The sequence below is a fragment of the Astyanax mexicanus genome, chromosome 4, assembly GCF_023375975.1.
Source record: "Astyanax mexicanus isolate ESR-SI-001 chromosome 4, AstMex3_surface, whole genome shotgun sequence".
Lineage (NCBI taxonomy): Eukaryota > Metazoa > Chordata > Actinopteri > Characiformes > Acestrorhamphidae > Astyanax > Astyanax mexicanus.
In genome coordinates, this window is record NC_064411.1 from 51,588,834 (window position 1) to 51,607,394 (window position 18,561).

The window sequence follows — 18,561 nt, forward strand, 5'->3', positions numbered from 1 at the left end:
GAGGCAGTGAGGAGAAACAGAAGCGGCAGAAAAGGTTGTGTGGAGAAATTACACGCAAAGAAATTCACTGTAGCTCCTACAAAATGTTTAAAAATCACAGACATGTTCGCTGCTGTAGCCTCCACAGCAGCAGCAGACAGAGATGCAGATTTGTGACGGATAAACCAAGGGACAGACTGAGCAGGAAAGTGTAGAATAGCGGGTAACGTTAGTGTTGTTAGGATAACGCAGGGACTTTGAGGTGATAGAGGTAACGTTGGCTCTATTACATGAGAATTATGAGAAATGGCTGATAAAATAGCAAACGGTCAAAACTGAAAAGTACTGGATGAGCAGCAAGTGTCCATTTTAGGCTACAGAATAGCATTTTAGATATTTAGGTTAAAGGTGTGTTGAAAATCTGCATAAATTGAATTTGTAGCCTCTATGCTGTGGTTTAACATGTTTGAAAAAGCACTCAAACAAGTGAAATAACAGATTTTAAAACTGATAAATGATCAGTTAACTTAAAAAGTAAGTGTAACAAATATTAAAGTAATATTAGCTAAAGGTATGCCCACACTGAATAAGAGTAAAACAGTGTCAAATGCTTTTAAGACATCAGAGAAATCCAGAAAATACATACTAGAGATGATTTTAATAACAAGGATAAAAAAAAAAACAATTGAACTACACAGAGCAGACCAAAATGGTTGAGTTAACAATAGACACTAAAGTTCTTATATTTAATATGTTGATGATACATTTTTTGTCCCAGTCCAGTCCTGGCCACAGCCTGACTTGGAATTTATTTTATATATAGTGAGACTATAACAGCTTTTTGTTGGGTTACAGTCTGATTAGAATTTTGTTGAGCTACAGTCGGACTTAAGAAGAACTATAGTCAGAATTAGAAATTTGTCGGATTTGGACAGAGTGAACAGGACAGCTCGAGCTCGCCATCTCACATGGTGAGCAGTAAAGCCACTCCGCTGAAGTACAGCATTATACAGGAGTTTCAGTAAAGTTTCTCCAGCACCGAGGCTGGAGCAGTATTAGCATTAGCCACTAACCACAGCGCTAGCTCTTTCGCCATCCAGAGTCGAGTATCTCGGACTGTAGTCTGTGTGTTTAATGTGTTACAACGAGCTAAGAGGGATGAACTGCTAGCTGATAGCACCCTGCGTTACCAGAACACCTTAGGGTTCCTCAGTGAAGTTTCGGTCGGGTGGCATTTACTGGCGCTAAGCACTGTTGCTATCAACGCTGTTGAAAATAACGGAAATCTAAGCTTACTATAAGTAAACAGAAGCACTTTAATCATCCAAATGAACAGTTTTCAGGAAAGAAAATCTGTGTAGATTACTGTGCAACACCCTTGTTCCTTACTATTGTTGCTTAAAATGTGCCCTAAAATCCGGTGCTCCTTATACTCCGTAAAATTAGGGTATATAGACTACAGTCAGACTACAGTTCTGAACTTTTTGTCAAGCTTCAATTGGATATAGAATTTAATCAATCTACAGTCAGAGTTGGAAATATTTTTGTCAAGCCAGAATTTTATTAAACCACAGTTGAATTTAGACTTGGATATTTGGGCTAAATTCTGTCTTTGTCATCCTTGTGTTGGGCAAGTTGAAAAATTTGCTCAAATAGTCCTTAACCTGGTTAAATCTGTTTCATATTGGTAGATAAAGCTTCTTTTTCAGATTATCTTTATAGATCCTTAAACAAAGGATCTATACTGTACTTTTTTAATGTTTTTAAATCATTTTTTGCTTAGAGAGTAGTTCCAAATGATCTGCTATTGGGAATAATGCTCCATGCTGAGTATTTTAGGCTTGTAAAATGCCTGATGGTCTCTGATATGACATACTGATACAGTACATAATCTGGTGGATGGGGTTCAGTGTTGGTGCTCCATCAGCGCACCAACACTGAACCCCATGGGCGTATGCTGTGTTTTATATACTAACTGTGTGTTGTGTAAATGTATGGTTGAGGGCCAGGATTGTTCAGATTGAAGGACTATCTTTAAGGATGCATTGGTGTAGGAACCTAAGAGAAATAGGCAGATTTCTCCCCCCCCCCCTAAAAATTATGCCGCAGAAACAGCAGAAATTGTTTTAAAATAAACTTTTATTTTGAAAGCGTGCCGAAATGTGCACCCCTGCCCTGAAAAGCACCCCCTCCTGGGAGCGCGTTTCTAATTAAAAAAGTTATCTAAAGCAATTATCTCTGCTTTTATCAAGAAGATTGTGCGAATGCGCTGCCGAGAGGGGATGCTTTTCATGGCGGGGGTGCAGATTTAGACACTACTATAGTGCCGAATTCAGAACCCCTGCCAGGAAAAGCACCCCTCACTCGGGAGAGGCTGCAGGTAACATTTCTTTTTCCTTATTTCTTTACGAGTCGGCGTAGCTTAGAATAATATCTTGGGTATTTCCATTTTATAAGTAAAGTTAAAGCCAAGAAGATGTGGGTGCGTGCTCCCGAGAGGGGGTGCTTTTCCTGGCGGGGGTGCTGAATTTGACACAACACCAGCTTTACATGCGAGGTCAGTGATGAGAGCAATGAATTGCAACAATAAGAATATACTGCAATAAAAAAGACTTTTGGGTAATGTCTTGTTCTGCTAACAGACTGGGGTTTGGGTTATCTAACCAAATATGGGCCCTATCGTAACACAGGACTTTTCTTAAGAGTGTTTCATGTTTCATGCTTTCCTTGGTAAATCTGCTGTTCTCCAGATGTATTCGTAAAGCCTGTAAAACTCTCACGCAAGCTCCATTCGGAAAGGTTTGCTTTGGCTACAGGCATGGAAGTCATCTCTCTCTTTTCTTTCTCTCTCTCTCTTTCTCTCTCTCCTCACACAGATATCCAGGAGAAGCCATACAGAAAGCCGAGCACCGAGGCCTCCAGCCCTGAGCCCAGGAAATGCAACCTTGGGAGCGGCGTTTTGGAAAGCAGTCTTCTGCTGGAGGTGAGAGCCAGTGTGTACAGTAAGTGTGAGTACAGTGATTGTTGGCCCCAGACTGACCTCAGTGATGCAAAACTGACTGATAGAAATGAGGAAGCGGAAAAGCATGAGACGCTGATGAAACACCGATCCAATATTGCACCTTCCAGACTATAGTTCATGTGTTGTCACATAATATCGTCATTTGAAAACTGTACAGCTCAGTGATTTTTGGTTAAACATGTTTTCAAATCTACTGTCTAAAGCGCTGCCACTATGATCAAATATGCAGCGGTTATGCAGCTTGCCATGAGCTGCCAGAGCCCTAAGAGAGCACAATTGTTCTTGCTCTCTCTGGGTGGGTAGGTACAGTAGATGGCGCTCTTTCCCCTTGTGCTGATCCCCTCATGTTGATCAGCACAAGGCATCTGTGAGCTGATGTATCGGAACTCGGAACTCGGTAATGCTGCATCAGCAGCAGTTTAACAAGAGGCGGAGTGTGACTTCACATGTATCAGAGGAGGCATGTGCTAGTCTTCACATTAATACTACTACTACATTACTACTACTACTACTACATTAATACTACTACTACATTACTACTACTACTACTACATTAATACTACTACTACTACATTAATACTACTACTACATTACTACTACTACTACTACATTAATACTACTACTACTACTACTAATGATAATAATAATAATACTTGGCTGGACAGAACTCAGACACGCACAGATGCAAACAACATACTTTATTTAGAAAGTACCGGTAAACAACAGCAAGAGGGAGTAAACATACCATACATGATAAACAGTGTAAGGGTCATACACAGGCAAGGTGATATCAGAAGGCAGGCAAAAATCACGGTCGGAAAATACAAAAACAATGTAACGAGAGAGCTAATACAGGCAAGAGAAAACACTTGAGGATGTACGAGGATAAATCTGTCAATTTTTAGAGAAAAGTGAGTAAAGTGAGGGTGTACATATAGATTGTTTAACAGGTGAAATTAATATTCAGGTGATTGGCTTTCAGCTAGTGCCTTGTGCAGTGGCATGTGATCATGAACAGGAGTGTTCAATTAAAATTGAAATCATTAAAACAATCAAACAATAGAATAAACATAGAAAAAGAATAAACATAGAAAAATAAAGAAGAACAATAATATGCTCATAACAAAAATCTTAAAGCACATATATATATATATATATATATATATATATATATATATATTAACATTATAACATATATATATACATATAACATTATTTTATCATTTACTTCTTATCATGGTTTTCAGCTGTTTATATATATATATATATATATATATATATATATATATATATATATATATATATATATATATATATATATATATATATATAAACAGCTGAAAACCATGATAAGAAATAAATGATAAAATAATGTTAGTAGTAGTAGATATAATAAAAATGAAATATAGTAAAAAATAATGTAATGTATAACATTATAAAATAAGTTATATGCAATTTTAAATAAAAAATCAGATAAAGCTATGTAAGTTATATAAATATGTTTTAGTTGCTTTTTAAAAGTAGGAACAGATGACGCCTGATGGATATAAATTGGTGGAATGTTCGACATCTTTGTTGTATGAAGACAGAAGACAGAAGCTTTAATGTCTTTTGTGTTTAATTCTGATAATATTCAATAAGTCATCACTTGATGATATTAAGGCTCGATCTGAAATATATTCTGTTAGAAGTTATTTTATATATACAGCTCTGGAGAAAATTAAAAGACCACTTCAGTTTCTGAATCAGTTTCTCTGCTTGTGCTATTTATAGGTTTATATTTGAGTAAAATGAACATTGCTGTTTTATTCTATAAACTACAGACAAAATTTCTCCCAAATTCCAAATAAAAATATTGTCATTTAGAGCATTTATTTGCAGAAAATGAGAAATGGCTGAAATAACAAAAAAAGTTGCAGAGCTTTCAGACCTCAAATAATGCAAATAAAACAAGTTCATATTCATAAAGTTTTAAGAGTTCAGAAATCAATATTTGGTGGAATAACCCTGTTTTTTAATCACAGTTTTCATGCATCTTGGCATGTTCTCCTCCACCAGTCTTACACACTGCTTTTGGATAACTTTATGCTGCTTTACTCCTGGTGCAAAGATTCAAGCAGTTGTGATCATCCATCTTCCTTTTGATTATAAAATCAAAGAAACTCATCATTTTTAAATGCTCTCTTATATTTTTCCAGAGCTGTATATATGTAGGTGCTTAAAATCTTAATATCTTTTCTAAATAAAACCTTTTCAGCACTTCCAGACCAGTTTCTGTTAACCTCCATTTATTTCTAAATGACATTCTAGAGTAAAGGAAACGGAGGTGAGGACCAAGTTTAAGCCACATTTCTTCGAAATTATTTAGCAATGCGCTAAAAACACGCATGTTAGAATAGTATGACAAGAAAAGCGTAGCCTAAGCATTCTCTTCCGTCCATCTGTCCCTCCTTCCTTCCCTCCCTCTCTCTCTCTCTTCTCCATTTCCTTGCCCTTGCCACAACACGGCTTAAAAATACCCTCGCGTGGCGTGCTGGTGTTAGGTCAGTGTCACACGGCCGAGCGGGAAGAGGCGCTGCTGACCCGGCGGTGACACAGCCGGCCGAGGAGCGCGCCAGCCAAGGAGTCACGCGAATGTTAACAACCGGCAGCAACAGCACACGACTCTGCAGCTCACGCAGCTTTCACTGCTCTCAGCACTGCCAGGCCCAAACTACTGTCTGAACCTTACTCCAGGTCACGTCTGTGGCCCAGAATTCCAGTGCAGAGGTGTATAAAACTTGATGATGCTTAATTTCAGTTTTTTTTTTTCTAAAATGTGTGCTATCGAACATTAAGTTGAAGGTGTCAATCATTTTGTATGACCTTTTTTCTTTTGCTTAGTTATTTTTTAATGATGATGAATTATATACATTTTGGCTTTTTTCTTCTATGCTTTTCATGTTGTTTCAATACACACAAATGAAATAAACATGTGTATAGCAAAACATGTGTAATTGCAATAATTTTTGGGGAGAAATATATAAACTACTTATGATATACACTGTTTTCTATGTTTTCTATGTCACAAACTCCAATTCCAAGCATTCACGGTACCACTTTAAAATAAGACTACCTTTATAAAGGGTTTATAAATGGTTTAGTTTATTAATGGTTACTAACTAGGTTGTAAATGCCTTAAAAATCATTAATAATCAGTTATAACACATACGTAGAAATGTACGTAGACCTGTCGTTTGCCGAATAGTGAACCCACAGCCACATAACTGATTATTAATGATTTTTAAGGCATTTACAACCTAATTAGTAACCATTAATAAACTAATTGTAAACCATTTATAAACCCTTTATAAAGGTAGTCTTATTTTAAAGTGGTACCGAATTCACTTCTTAATCTCTGCACCAGATTGGTAAATCAGCCTTTGAGTTTTACATTAAAGTATCCCTCCTGTTGTTTTAGCTGCTTTTGCTAGTTTACCATAGAGTTTTATTTCTGGTTTCTGATGCTTTTTGTCTACCGTTTATCTCTATGATATCTCTATATGTGGCTCTGATGTTTTGGTTAGACTGAAGCCCTATTGATTAAAGTCACTCCTAATTTTTACTACAAGCATCTCACTCCAGTCTGTGGCATTACATGTACAGTATACAGCTCTGGAAAAAATTAAGAGACCATTTAACTTTCTGAATTTTGCTATTAATAATTATATATTTGCGTAAAATGAACATTGTTGTTTTATTCTATAAACTACAGATAACATTTCTCCCAAATTCCAAATAAAAATATTGTCATTTAGAGCATTTATTTACAGAAAATAAGAAATTGCTGAAATAACAATGGAATGTTCTCCTCCACCAGTCTTACACACTGCTTTTGGATAACTTTATGCTGCTTTACTCCTGGTGCAAAAATTCAAGCAGTTCTGTTTGGTTTGATGGCTTGTGATCATCCATCTTCCTCTATATTATATCCCAGAGGTTTTCAATTTGGTAAAATCAAAGAAACTCATCACTTTTAAGTGATCTCTTATTTTTTTGCCAGAGCTGTATAATAGATAGAATCAGCGCTTGCTGAACACTGAACAGTTTCAGGTTTTCTGCAGGTCATTCAACTGAAAATTTGTGCAAATACTAATAATTGATATGCTAGCACGTATGTTACTTATAAAGTCCCTTTTCTTTAGTCTTTAACAGGGTTCCCGTTGGTGGTGAGTTCAGATGGAGTTATATTCTACGCCTCCTCTACCATCGTAGACTACCTGGGCTTCCATCAGGTGAGTCCCCAATCTTCAATCATAACACTACTACCATATATTTCGCACTATAAGTTGCACTTAAAATCCTTTAATTTTCCCAAAAAATGTCAGTGCGCCTTATAATCCGGTGCTCCTTATGTATGAATTTTATCAGTCAGGTATTAAGGAGCAGTTAAGTCACTCTACTGAAGTACAGAGTTATACAGGAGTTTCAGTTTAGTTCTCCTACACTGAGACTAGAGCTGTATTAGCATTAGCCGCTAACCGCGCTGAGTGCTATCTATCTCTTTCACCGTTCAGAGGTAAGTTTATCGCCCTGTAGTCTGCTGCTAACCTCTGCTAGCACTGCTGGAGCTGCATTAGCATTAGCTGCTAACCGCGCTAAGCCCAAGCTCTTTCGCCGCTCAGAGGTGAGTAATATTGGACTTTAGTCTCCGTGTTTACCATGTTAAAACAAGCTAAGTGGGACGAACCACTAGCTAATATCGCCCTGGCTTACTAAAACACTCAGGATTCTTCAGTGTAGCGCTATCAGGCGCCATTAGCCGCTAACCACAGCTAGCCTTTGTGAAAATATTGAAATCTAAGCTTAACTATAAATAAACAGAAGCACTTTACTCACCCAAATAAACAGTTTTTAGGAGAGAAATCTGTGAAAATTAACATCCAGCGATTGTTTGACTTTAAAATAAAATGTTTTTTAAGAATTACAGTTTTGTTAACCTCACCACCCAGCGAAAGACCTGCTGGATTGGAAGGAAAACATAGCGACACCCCTGTTCCTTACTAGTGTAACATAATGCGCCTCATAATCCAGTGTTCTTTGTGTTTGAAACTAGAGCAGAAAATAGACATTTACTGATAGTGCGCCTCATAATCCGGTGCACCTCATAGTGCGAAAAATATGACTATTAATATTGACTATTAATTTATTTATTTATTTACTGGATCCCCATTAGCTTGGGCAGATGCCCTGCTATTCTTCCTGGGGTCCTGCCGAAAATAATAACAATGATAACAATAATAATAACAATAACAACTACAACAGTAAAACACAATGCCTATAGGAATAACAATAAATAATTATATCAAAGTTATATCAAATCCACCTACAAAGGCTTAAACAAGAAAAGAACACACCATATATAAAAAGTAGACATTGTCACAGAAAATAAACCTTCCCCAAATACTTCTTTACACATGTTTTGAAGGTGATCTTAGAATTTGTTTCAGTTATAAAAGTCGGAATCTTGTTCCATGCAATGATTGCTCTATATTGAACTGTACGTTGAAAGGAATTTGTATTAGCCCTGGGTACAACAAATCGCCCCTCCACTGCAGATCTCGTCTTATAAATATGAGTGTTAGACATTTTACAGAATAAAAGGAATTGTTTCTGCGGAATTTTCTTATTTAAAATTGACCATGTTGACATTAATAGAGATGCCTTCAGTTTATCCTCAACTTTTAACCAGTATAAACTAGAGTGCATATCTGTGATGTTAGTATGCAGTGGGCATTTGAGAATTAGCCTAGCTGCTCTGTTCTGTACCAGCTGAAGTTTAGCAAGAAGTTTATTTGAAGCACTGGACCATACAATATTACAATAATCCAACTGACCCAGAACCAAGGTGCCAACAACTCTTTTCATCAGTTCCTGTGTAAGGAATGGGCTACACCTTCTAACTAACGCAAGAGCACAACTCATTTTAGTCACTGTTATTTCAATTTGTTTTGCCCAGGACAATCGGCTGTCTAAAATTACACCCAGTAACTTTGTTTCCTTTACCTGTTCAATGGGTATTTTATCAATAAAAAGCTGAAGCACTGGATCATGCTTTAAGAAATATTTGGAACCAAATAAAATACTTTTAGTTTTAGATAAATTAAGGACCAGTTTATTCTGTTTTACCCAACCCTCTATTTCTTGTAACACATTATTTAATGTCTCTGTCAGACCTACTAGTGTTTTTGCAGATGCATACACAGTTGCGTCGTCTGCATACATAACAACTTTTGCATCATTTAGAGCTAAAGGAAGATCATTGGTAAAGATAGAAAACATTAATGGGCCTAAACAGCTTCCTTGTGGCACCCCACACTCTAACATTACACCATCTGAAAAACTACCATTAAAAAAAACCTTCTGAGACCTATTTGTCAAATAGCTCGCTATCCAATTAATCACTGAGGGTTTAAAACCATAGCTCTGTAACTTTAAAAGTAGCAATCCATGATCAATTATGTCAAATGCAGCAGTGAAATCTAATAAGACAGCACCACAAATATTTTTATTATCTATTTCTTGTAGCCAGTCATCTGTCATTTGAGTAAGGGCTGTACAAGTAGAATGTCCTTTTCTGTACGCATGCTGGAATTCTGTTATCAAATTATTCTCTGTGAAATATTGTTGTATTTGATTGAATACTACCTTCTCAAAAACTTTGCCAAGTGCTGGCAACAAGCTAATAGGTCTACAGTTAGCTGCTGAAAAAGTTGCTTTCTTATCCTTAGGAAGAGGGATTATTTTTGCCTCCTTCCACTCCTGGGGAAATATACACTTCGCTAAGCTGGTATTGAAAATGTGACTTATCGGAGCAGAAATGCAACTTGCAGCCATTCTAAGTAGCTTACCATCTATGAAATCTTTGCCTGCCTGTCTATCCTTGCAACATGATTGAATCATTTTTCTCACAGTCTCCTCCTTAACTTCTGAAAACTCAAAGCTACAAGATCTGTCTTTCATGAGATTCTGTATATTGAGAATTGAGCTATTGTTTTCACCAGATAATTGACTACGTCTCAATGTACCCACTTTATTAAAAAAATAGTCATTAAGATGATTGGCAATGTCCAATGATTTAGTGATGAAGGCCCCACCATGTTCAATAAAAGTTGGTTGTGGAGATATCTTTTTCCCTAAAATATTATTTAATGTGCTCCATAGCCTTTTCCCATCATTACTGAGTTTACTTAACTGTGAGGCAAAATATTCCTTCTTTTTTCTAATATTAAGTTTGGTAACAAAATTCCTCAATTTACAATAATCTTTCCTGTCAATTTTACTCCTTGTCTTATTTGCCAACTTCTTAGCCTGGTTTCTTTGAGACATGTATTGTTTTAACTCTTCATCAACCCAAGGAGCACTAAAAGTTCTAACTGTCATTTTCCTAATGGGAGCATGCAAATCAATCACAGGAACAAATTTGGACAAGAATATTTGTAGTGCTGTGTCTGGTTCCTTTTCAGTAAAAACATTAGACCAGTCTATCTTGCCAATATCATTCACGAAAGCCTCCTGGGAGAACTTTTTATAAGATCTTGTCAAAATGATCTTAGGCCTGACTTTTGGTATATATCCCTTCCTTGCGATGACAACAGCATTGTGATCACTGAATCCTATTGGGACTGATATTGCCTTAGAGTATGTTTCCATTCTGTTTATATAAATATGATCAATACAAGACATAGCTTTCCTACCTTTGTTATTGGTACCTATTCTAGTCGGCTGATTTACTACCTGCTTCAGTCCACATATATTAGCTATGTTAATAAGTTTACGTTTTAAGGGACAGTTAGTTGATAACCAGTCTACATTCAGATCACCTGTTAGAATAACCTCTACATTCATGTCACATACATTGTCCAGCATGTCACTTATATAATCCATATAGCTAATATTCACACTTGGTGGTCTGTAACAGCAGCCTACTAACATATCTTTTTGATGTGGTATGTGAACTTGCAGCCATAATACTTCAACTTCCTCAGGCATAATATCTTCACGTACTTTCACTGGAATTTGATCATGAACATAAAAAGCTACTCCTCCACCAAAACAGTTTCTATCTTTTCTATACAAATTGAAACCTGGTATGGCTACAAAGTCATTACTAAAAGTATTATCTAAATGTGTCTCTGAAATGGCAAGAATGTGAACAAAATTTGAAGTTACAAAATCTTGGACTTCATTGACTTTGTTTCTTAAACTACAAATGTTCACATGTGCTACCTTTAAACTTTTCTTAGGTAGCCTTGCAAATGACATATTCGATGTTAAAACTTTTAAAACTTCTCCATGTCCATCAGTCCTATGATGTTCCTTTCTCTCCTTGCCGGATGATTAGTTTGTCATATCGGAGAAAGGCAACGTGACCTCTCTCTCTTGCCTCTCTCATTTTGGGCAGCAATTCCTTTCTTTTTCGTCGTACAGCCTCCGGATAGTCCTCATTTATGAAAATCCTGGTCCCCCGCAACTTTCTTGCATTCCTTAAGACAGTGTCTCTGTCCTTGATTCTGTTAAATCTGACAACAATTGGACGAGGTCTTCCCAGTGTGCCATCATCTGATTTGATCACCTTCCCAACACGCATGGCAGAATCTATTCCAATCACATTTGGATCAAGGTCTAAGTGGTTCTTTATGAGCTCCAAAACTTTTTCCTCCGAGACTGAATTATTTTCCTTATCCGTCTCTGGAATACCATCAATGACAACATTAGTCCTCCTCGCTTGGTTCTCAAGAAAGTCAGCCTTAGAATCCAGTATTAGCATTGATTCTGCCAGTTTGTCTATATCTGATTCTTGTGCTTTCATGTTTGACTGGAATCCTTTGTTAGCCTTTTTAAGTTCTTCCATCTCTTTTTGGGAAAACTCCAGACTTGTGCGCAGTTCCATTACTTCCTTTAACAACGTATCAATCCTGTTATTGGCTGTATCCATGATGGTATGAACACAAGCTTTAAAATTGCTCTCTTGCAGCTGTAAAAGTTCTTTGTAAACATTTTTTTGTTGCTCAAGAAGTTCATGCACTTGTGCCATGGACACATTATGATCATTGTCTTTGTCCTTCCCCTTCCCACCAGCCATTTTTGTCTTAGGCCCAGATATCACAAACAGAAGATTACAAAGTCCAAGACTGATGATTGACTATAATGCTACACCCCAAGAATTATCGTCCTCTTAGTTGATGTTTGTGGTACAATGAAGTTAAGAAAGCATTAAGGATGGCAGAGATTTCTGCGGATTTAATTCACCAGTTCAGCAATCAGCAGGCCCAGTTTGGCAGTTCAGCAGTTCAGCAGTCACCAGTTCAGCAGTCACCAGTTCAAAGTAGGCACCTCTTGCTTAGATGACAGGGTTGAAAGAAAGGAAGATCACTTCATTATTCACTATAGTCCACAAAACTGGGCCTCCTGTACCTCTGAAGTGCAGGACGGAGCAGCTTCTCACACAGCTCCTCACACAGCTCCTCCACCGAGCACAGCGAATGATTTAATGAATAAATGAATGAATGAAGTTCAACTAATATAGCGCCTTTCTAGAAACCAAAGGACACTTTACAATTTGAACATATTTTACACACAACCATTTATACTCAACACTCATCCACACACCGGTGAGAAGCGGCAGCCTATAGCGCACAGCGTACTGTCAACCGGAAACAACCGTCCACCTGGAGGAGGACTGCATCGGGCACTACAGCATTTACCCAGAACAGAGTGCCAATCCATATCTGGGCGCAGTCATACATACATTCACACACACACACAAACTTACATACATACCACACTTCGACACTTGTGTCCCATGACTTTTGCCATCCATACCCCGTGGGATCTTAAGAACTCTGCACTGACCTGTGGGATAGTATATGTGTGTGGATGCGTGTTGATTTTCTGCTTGTGGAGTCTGTCGCTTGTCTGTTTGCACGGACAATTCTAGCCAGAAGCCGCAGGTCACGATAATTAACCACACACTTCCTCTTGCTCTGTCCATTTTAATGCATTTTATCGGTTCCAAGACAGTCATTCACTTTTCCCTTGACTCTCTGAGACTCTGGATGTCGTGACCTTTTATTCTTTTTCATTTATTTTTTTCATGTATTTTATGTTGACCAAACTTGTGACAAATGCAAACCATGTCTGCTGTTTAAAGCCTCCAATAAAAGGACTAAATTAAGAAAAAGCTTAGAATAGAAGTCAGCGACCTGGAAAGAAACACCTCCCCGTTCTCAAAGGAATCAAAACAAATATAATGTGCGGTTGCCTGTAAAAAGCTTCGCGGCCGGCGTTGACAATAGCACGGCTCGAGCTTAGTAACCTCCCTTCACCCCTGGGTTAATTTAGGAGAGTCTTACAGAGTGCAGAGTGTCAAGTTTCCCTGGCAAGCGTTAAAAAGAGAATTTGACAGCAGTCATCAGATCCGCCGGCTGGTAGAAACCACAGAGTCACGGGCGAGCGACGGAGGAGCGAAGGACGAGTGTAAGGCGTGCGAAAGCGGCTCGGTGAGATGAAGCATTCGCACGGGTGCGTGTTCCAGTCCGGGGTATAATGGAAAGGGTGAATATTTTAGAGGGATTCTGTCGTTTAATGAACAGACGGGGTTCAACAGTGGAATTACAAGTGTGGCTTATGTGGCCTTTCAGGCTTTTTCGCAGGGTTGTGTCTGTCCTCATGCGAGCGCAGCCGGTGTCACGCAATACACCAAAACAGGACTAGGATTGAACCCCCCCTCAAAGGCCCACCGCAAGGAGGAACAAAGGCACGGAAACTGAAAGCAACAGAGCGTGTAGAGACTCTGGAATTAAAGCCACTTTAATTTCACTCAAACATGCAGACGTAACTCAGAAATCAATGCAAGTACACTCTAAAAAACAGAGGTACGATATGAGTACTTTTTTGTACTCGAAGGTACATTCTTTATAATTGTACCCTCAAAGGTACAATATTGGTCTTTACAGGGTCAGATTTGTTCCCTCTGAAGTACAATGTCTTTCCTGACAGCAATAAGTACAAATTTGTACCATTTAACCAGACAAAAGGTACATTCAGTATTCTGTATCACTGTACTAATGAACAGTATATATTTAAATTGCACATTTTTTATTTGAAAGCCAGACAATTTTGTATCATCAAGTTTTTGAGCCATTTTTAGTTGATGACAATGTTTATAATCTTTATAATCTATACTGGCACAAAAACCATGGGTACAAAAAAGTACTTTCACTGAAAGGTACTTTTTTGAACCTTAATAAAAGGTACAGCCCCAGCGACAAGCTTTGTACTCTTTTAAGTACAAATCTGTACTTATATTTCTTAGAGTGTACGTACTGTAGATGCTCATTAGATCTAGATCTAATACTTTGCTATCTTAATTAAGTATTAATGTTGGTTATCCGTACTTTACTGGAGTAATTATTTTTGCATTTTCACACAATTAACTGAACTTTCTACTCCTTACATTTGAATAAAAACAGCCTCATTATTTTTTTTTATTCCGGCTTCTCATCGTTCAAAATAAAACCCCTATCCAGATAAATCTCTCCTCCATCCAGATAGAGTGAAGAGAACTCCAGACAAACGTTCATCTAAGCTTCTTTACTATACAGCTCTGGGTACCACTTTAAAATAAGACTACCTTTATAAAGGGTTTATAAATGGTTTACAATTAGTTTATAAATGGTTTCTAATTAGGTTGTAAATGCTTTAATAATCAGTTATAACACATATGTTTGGCAAACAAAACTTCTACGTATGTGTTATAACTGATTATTAATGATTTTTAAGGCACTTACAACCTAATTAGAAACCATTTATAAACTAATTGTAAACCATTTATAAATCCTTTATAAAGGACGTCTTATTTTAAAGTGGTACCCAACTCTGAAAAAAAATAAGAGACCACTTAAAAATTATGAGTTTGTTTTTTATTTTACCAAATTAAAAACCTCTGGAATATAATCAAGAGGAAGATGGATGATCACAAACCAACAAACCACCAAACTGAACTGCTTGACTTTTTGCACCAGGAGTAAAGCAGCATAAAGTTATCCAAAAGCAGTGTGTAAGACTGGTGGAGAAGGAGAACATGATGCCAAGATGCATGAAAACTGTTATTAAAAACCACCAGGGTTATTCCACCAAATATTGATTTCTGAACTCTTAAAACAGTTTATTAATATGAACTTGTTTTCTTTGCATTATTTGAGGTCTGAAAGCTCTGCATCTTTTTGTTATTTTAGACATTTCTCATTTTCTGCAAATAAATGCTCTAAATGACGATATTTATATTTGGAATTTGGGAGAAATGTTGTCTGTAGTTTATAGAATAAAACAACAATGTTCATTTTACCTATAAATCAGAGAAAGTGATTCAGAAACTGAAGTGGTCTCTTAATTTGTTCCAGAGCTGTATAGAATATCTAGGGTAATGGTAGGCTTGGGACTAAACACACCTCTATAAGTTGTAAGGTTTTATCTTGTGAGTGAAGTAATACATTGGCCAACATGCTAATTAGATCTAGATATACAGTTATTGTCATTTTTCATATGAACTGCTCCTATCACTTGCAATGCCCTCAAAACTAGGAAGATCAGGACACATGCATACAGTATATGCCTCCTCTGATACATGTGAAGTTAGACTCCACCTCTTTTTCCAACTGGTGTCAATAGACAACCAATAAATTTGCTCGGAGGAAAGCGCCGGATCCCCAGCCCTGATACATCAGCCAGCATCACAACAGTGTCGCAATAGAGTGATGAGGGGAAATACTCTCTCTTAGACTCTGGCTGCTGATGCTGTGAAGCGGCATGATCCAGGATTTGAACCGGCAATCCTCAGATCATAGTGTTACCTAAAGTAACTGTAGGCTGTAACTAATAAATATAGAAGTCTTTTCTTTAGAGAAAACTGATACAGGAAGAGTCACGTCTGGCTGACCCACATGGAAACAGCTTTAGCCTTTAGACTTTAGCCTTTAGCTCAGCTTAATATTGGAATAAGTCTCTTCAGTTTCAGCAGTGAAAAATAAAAAAGCATATTATAAAACAAAAAGCAGCTTGTCTGGACCATACAGCACTACTGCTGGACTACTAAACAATAAAATTAAATTTAATAAAACTTAAGCCGGTAGTGTATATCTGAACAATCGCGTTTTAAGGACGGTTAGTCCTCAGCATGCTGGGGTAATGCACGGTGGGTAGCGCCAGCAGCTCTGTGGGTTTCTCACCACCGACACTTGTGGTGTCAACACGAATACCTCTGCAGCGGCCGGCCATTGTGTGCAGCTCACTGGAGCTTGAAGGAGGTTAAGTGGACAGGTCACTACTGTGGCCAAACACAAAGAGCTCACTAGTGCAGGGGGCTAAACAGGGCCAGACTCAAAACTGCATTACTGAATGTGTGTGTGTGTGTGTGTGTGTGATTTTCTCACTGTTGCAGACAGATGTGATGAACCAGAATGTCTTTGATTACATCCATGTGGACGAGAGGCAGGAGTTCAGAAGACAGCTCCACTGGGCCATGAACCCCACCCAGCAGGACCACCACGCCTCAGCATCAGCAACTGGTGTGCATGTCATTATCAGCAACACAGCAACACACACGCTTAGAGGGCTTTCTTTTAATTTTGTACAGTACATGCTTCTACATTTAATGTGTTCAGTGTTTGCAGCTGCATGGAGCTTTAATTTTAGCTGTGTGGAGCTTTAATTTTAGGGGTGCGGAGCTTAAATTTTAAGGACATGGAGCTTTCATTTTGAGGGCATGGAGCTTTTTTAATTTTCAGGTCACAGAGTTTTTAATTTTAGGGGTGAGGAGCTTTAATTTTAAGGGCATGGAGCTTTTCATTTTAGGGGCGCGGAGCTTTTCATTTTAGACCTGCAGAGCTTTAATTTTAAGGGCATGGGGTTTTATTTTAGCCATGCAGAGCTTTAATTTTAAGGGCATGGGGTTTTATTTTAGCCATGCAGAGCTTTAATTTTACCTGTGCTGAGCTTTAATTTTAGCTGTGCGAAGCTTTAATTTTAGCCATGTGAAGCTTTAATTTTAGCCACACAGAGCTTTAATTTTAGCCGCATAGAGCCTTAATTTTAGCTGCGCGGGGTTATAGTTGTGCGAAGCTTTAATTTTAGTCGTGTGGAACCTTAATTTTAGGGGCGTGGAGCTTTAAATTTAAGGGTATGGAGCTTTTCATTTTAGGGGCGCGGAGCTTTAATTTTAGCCGCACAGAGATTTCATTTTAGGGGTGCAGAACTTTTAATTTTAGCTGCGTGGAGCTTTCATTTTAAAGGCATGAAGCTTTTAATTTTAGCCGCGTACAGCTTTAATTGTAGTGGTGCAGAGCTTTATATGTTTTTCAATAAAATCCATATCAAACAAAATGAAATCCATTAGGCTGAATACTGAACATGGTTTTAACAAGTTTTCATATTTTATTTAAAAAGCTACAAAACTATTTTAAAATATTTTTTGAAAATGAAACACTTTTAATTATAGCTCCACACAGAATTTTAGCCGTGCTGAGCTTTAATTTTAGCTGCGTGGAACTTAAATTTTAGCGGCGCGGAGCTTTAATTTTAGCTGCACAGAGCTCTAATTTTAGCGGCACGGAGCTTTAATTTTAGCTGCACAGAGCTTTTAATTTTAGGGGTGCGGAGCTTTAATTTTAGCTGCACAGAGCATTCATTTTAGCCATGCAGAGTTTGATTTTAGCCGTGTGGAGCTTTAATTTTAGGGGTGTGGAGCTTTAATTTTAAGGGTATGGAGCTTTTAATTTTAGGGGCGCGAAGCCGCACAGAGCTTTAATTTTAGGGGTGCAGAGCTTTTAATTTTAGCCTCCGGGAGCTTTCATTTTAGGGGCACGGAACTTTTAATTTTAGCCACGTGGAGCCTTATTTTTAAAGGCATGGAGCTCTTTTCAGTTGTTTTTTAATAAGGATGAATGTTTATTGAATTGAATGTTTTTCAATAAAATCCATATCAAACTAAATGAAACTCATGCTAGAAGGCTAAATACTGAACATGGTTTTAGCAAGTTTTCATATTTTTTTTAAAATATATTTTTTAAATGAAACACTTTTAATTATAGCTCCTTTAATTTTAGCTGTGCAGTGACATAGTTTTAGCCATGCTAAGCTTTAATTTTAGCTGCGCAGAGCTGAAATTTTAGCTGCATGGAGCTTTAATTTTAGGAGCCCCCTTGCAGTTGAAAACCACTGGTTGAAAACCATTGGTCTAGAATATTGGGACGGCCATAGTGCTAACTGCCGGGCTTGGAGCCGTGATGCTAACAGACACAGCAGCGGGCCTCTGCAGAGTGTAAGCAGGTTAGCTGTGATGCTAACTGTTTTGTCTGAGCTGCATTACTTGTTGGTAAATAACAACAGGTCACTGGACACTGTGCTAGTTATGAAGCTCAGAATACGGGCAGTTACTCCTAACAGAGAGGTTGTATCAGGGTTGGGTACAGTTAGCTCATAACCTAGTTCCAGTGGACTGGATGTATATTTATATATCTAAT

At 37.7% G+C, this 18,561-nt stretch overlaps 1 protein-coding gene across 1 annotated transcript in view; it reads left to right on the forward strand.

The window, feature by feature from the left end:
* Window positions 1–18,561, forward strand: part of ahrrb (aryl-hydrocarbon receptor repressor b) — a 75,322-nt gene that overhangs the window by 51,096 nt on the left and 5,665 nt on the right. The window contains exons 3-5 of the mRNA XM_022678707.2: window positions 2,856–2,962; window positions 7,186–7,275; window positions 16,482–16,608. Of these exons, the coding sequence (XP_022534428.2) occupies window positions 2,856–2,962; window positions 7,186–7,275; window positions 16,482–16,608 (324 nt within the window). The remainder of the gene's footprint in view (window positions 1–2,855; window positions 2,963–7,185; window positions 7,276–16,481; window positions 16,609–18,561) is intronic.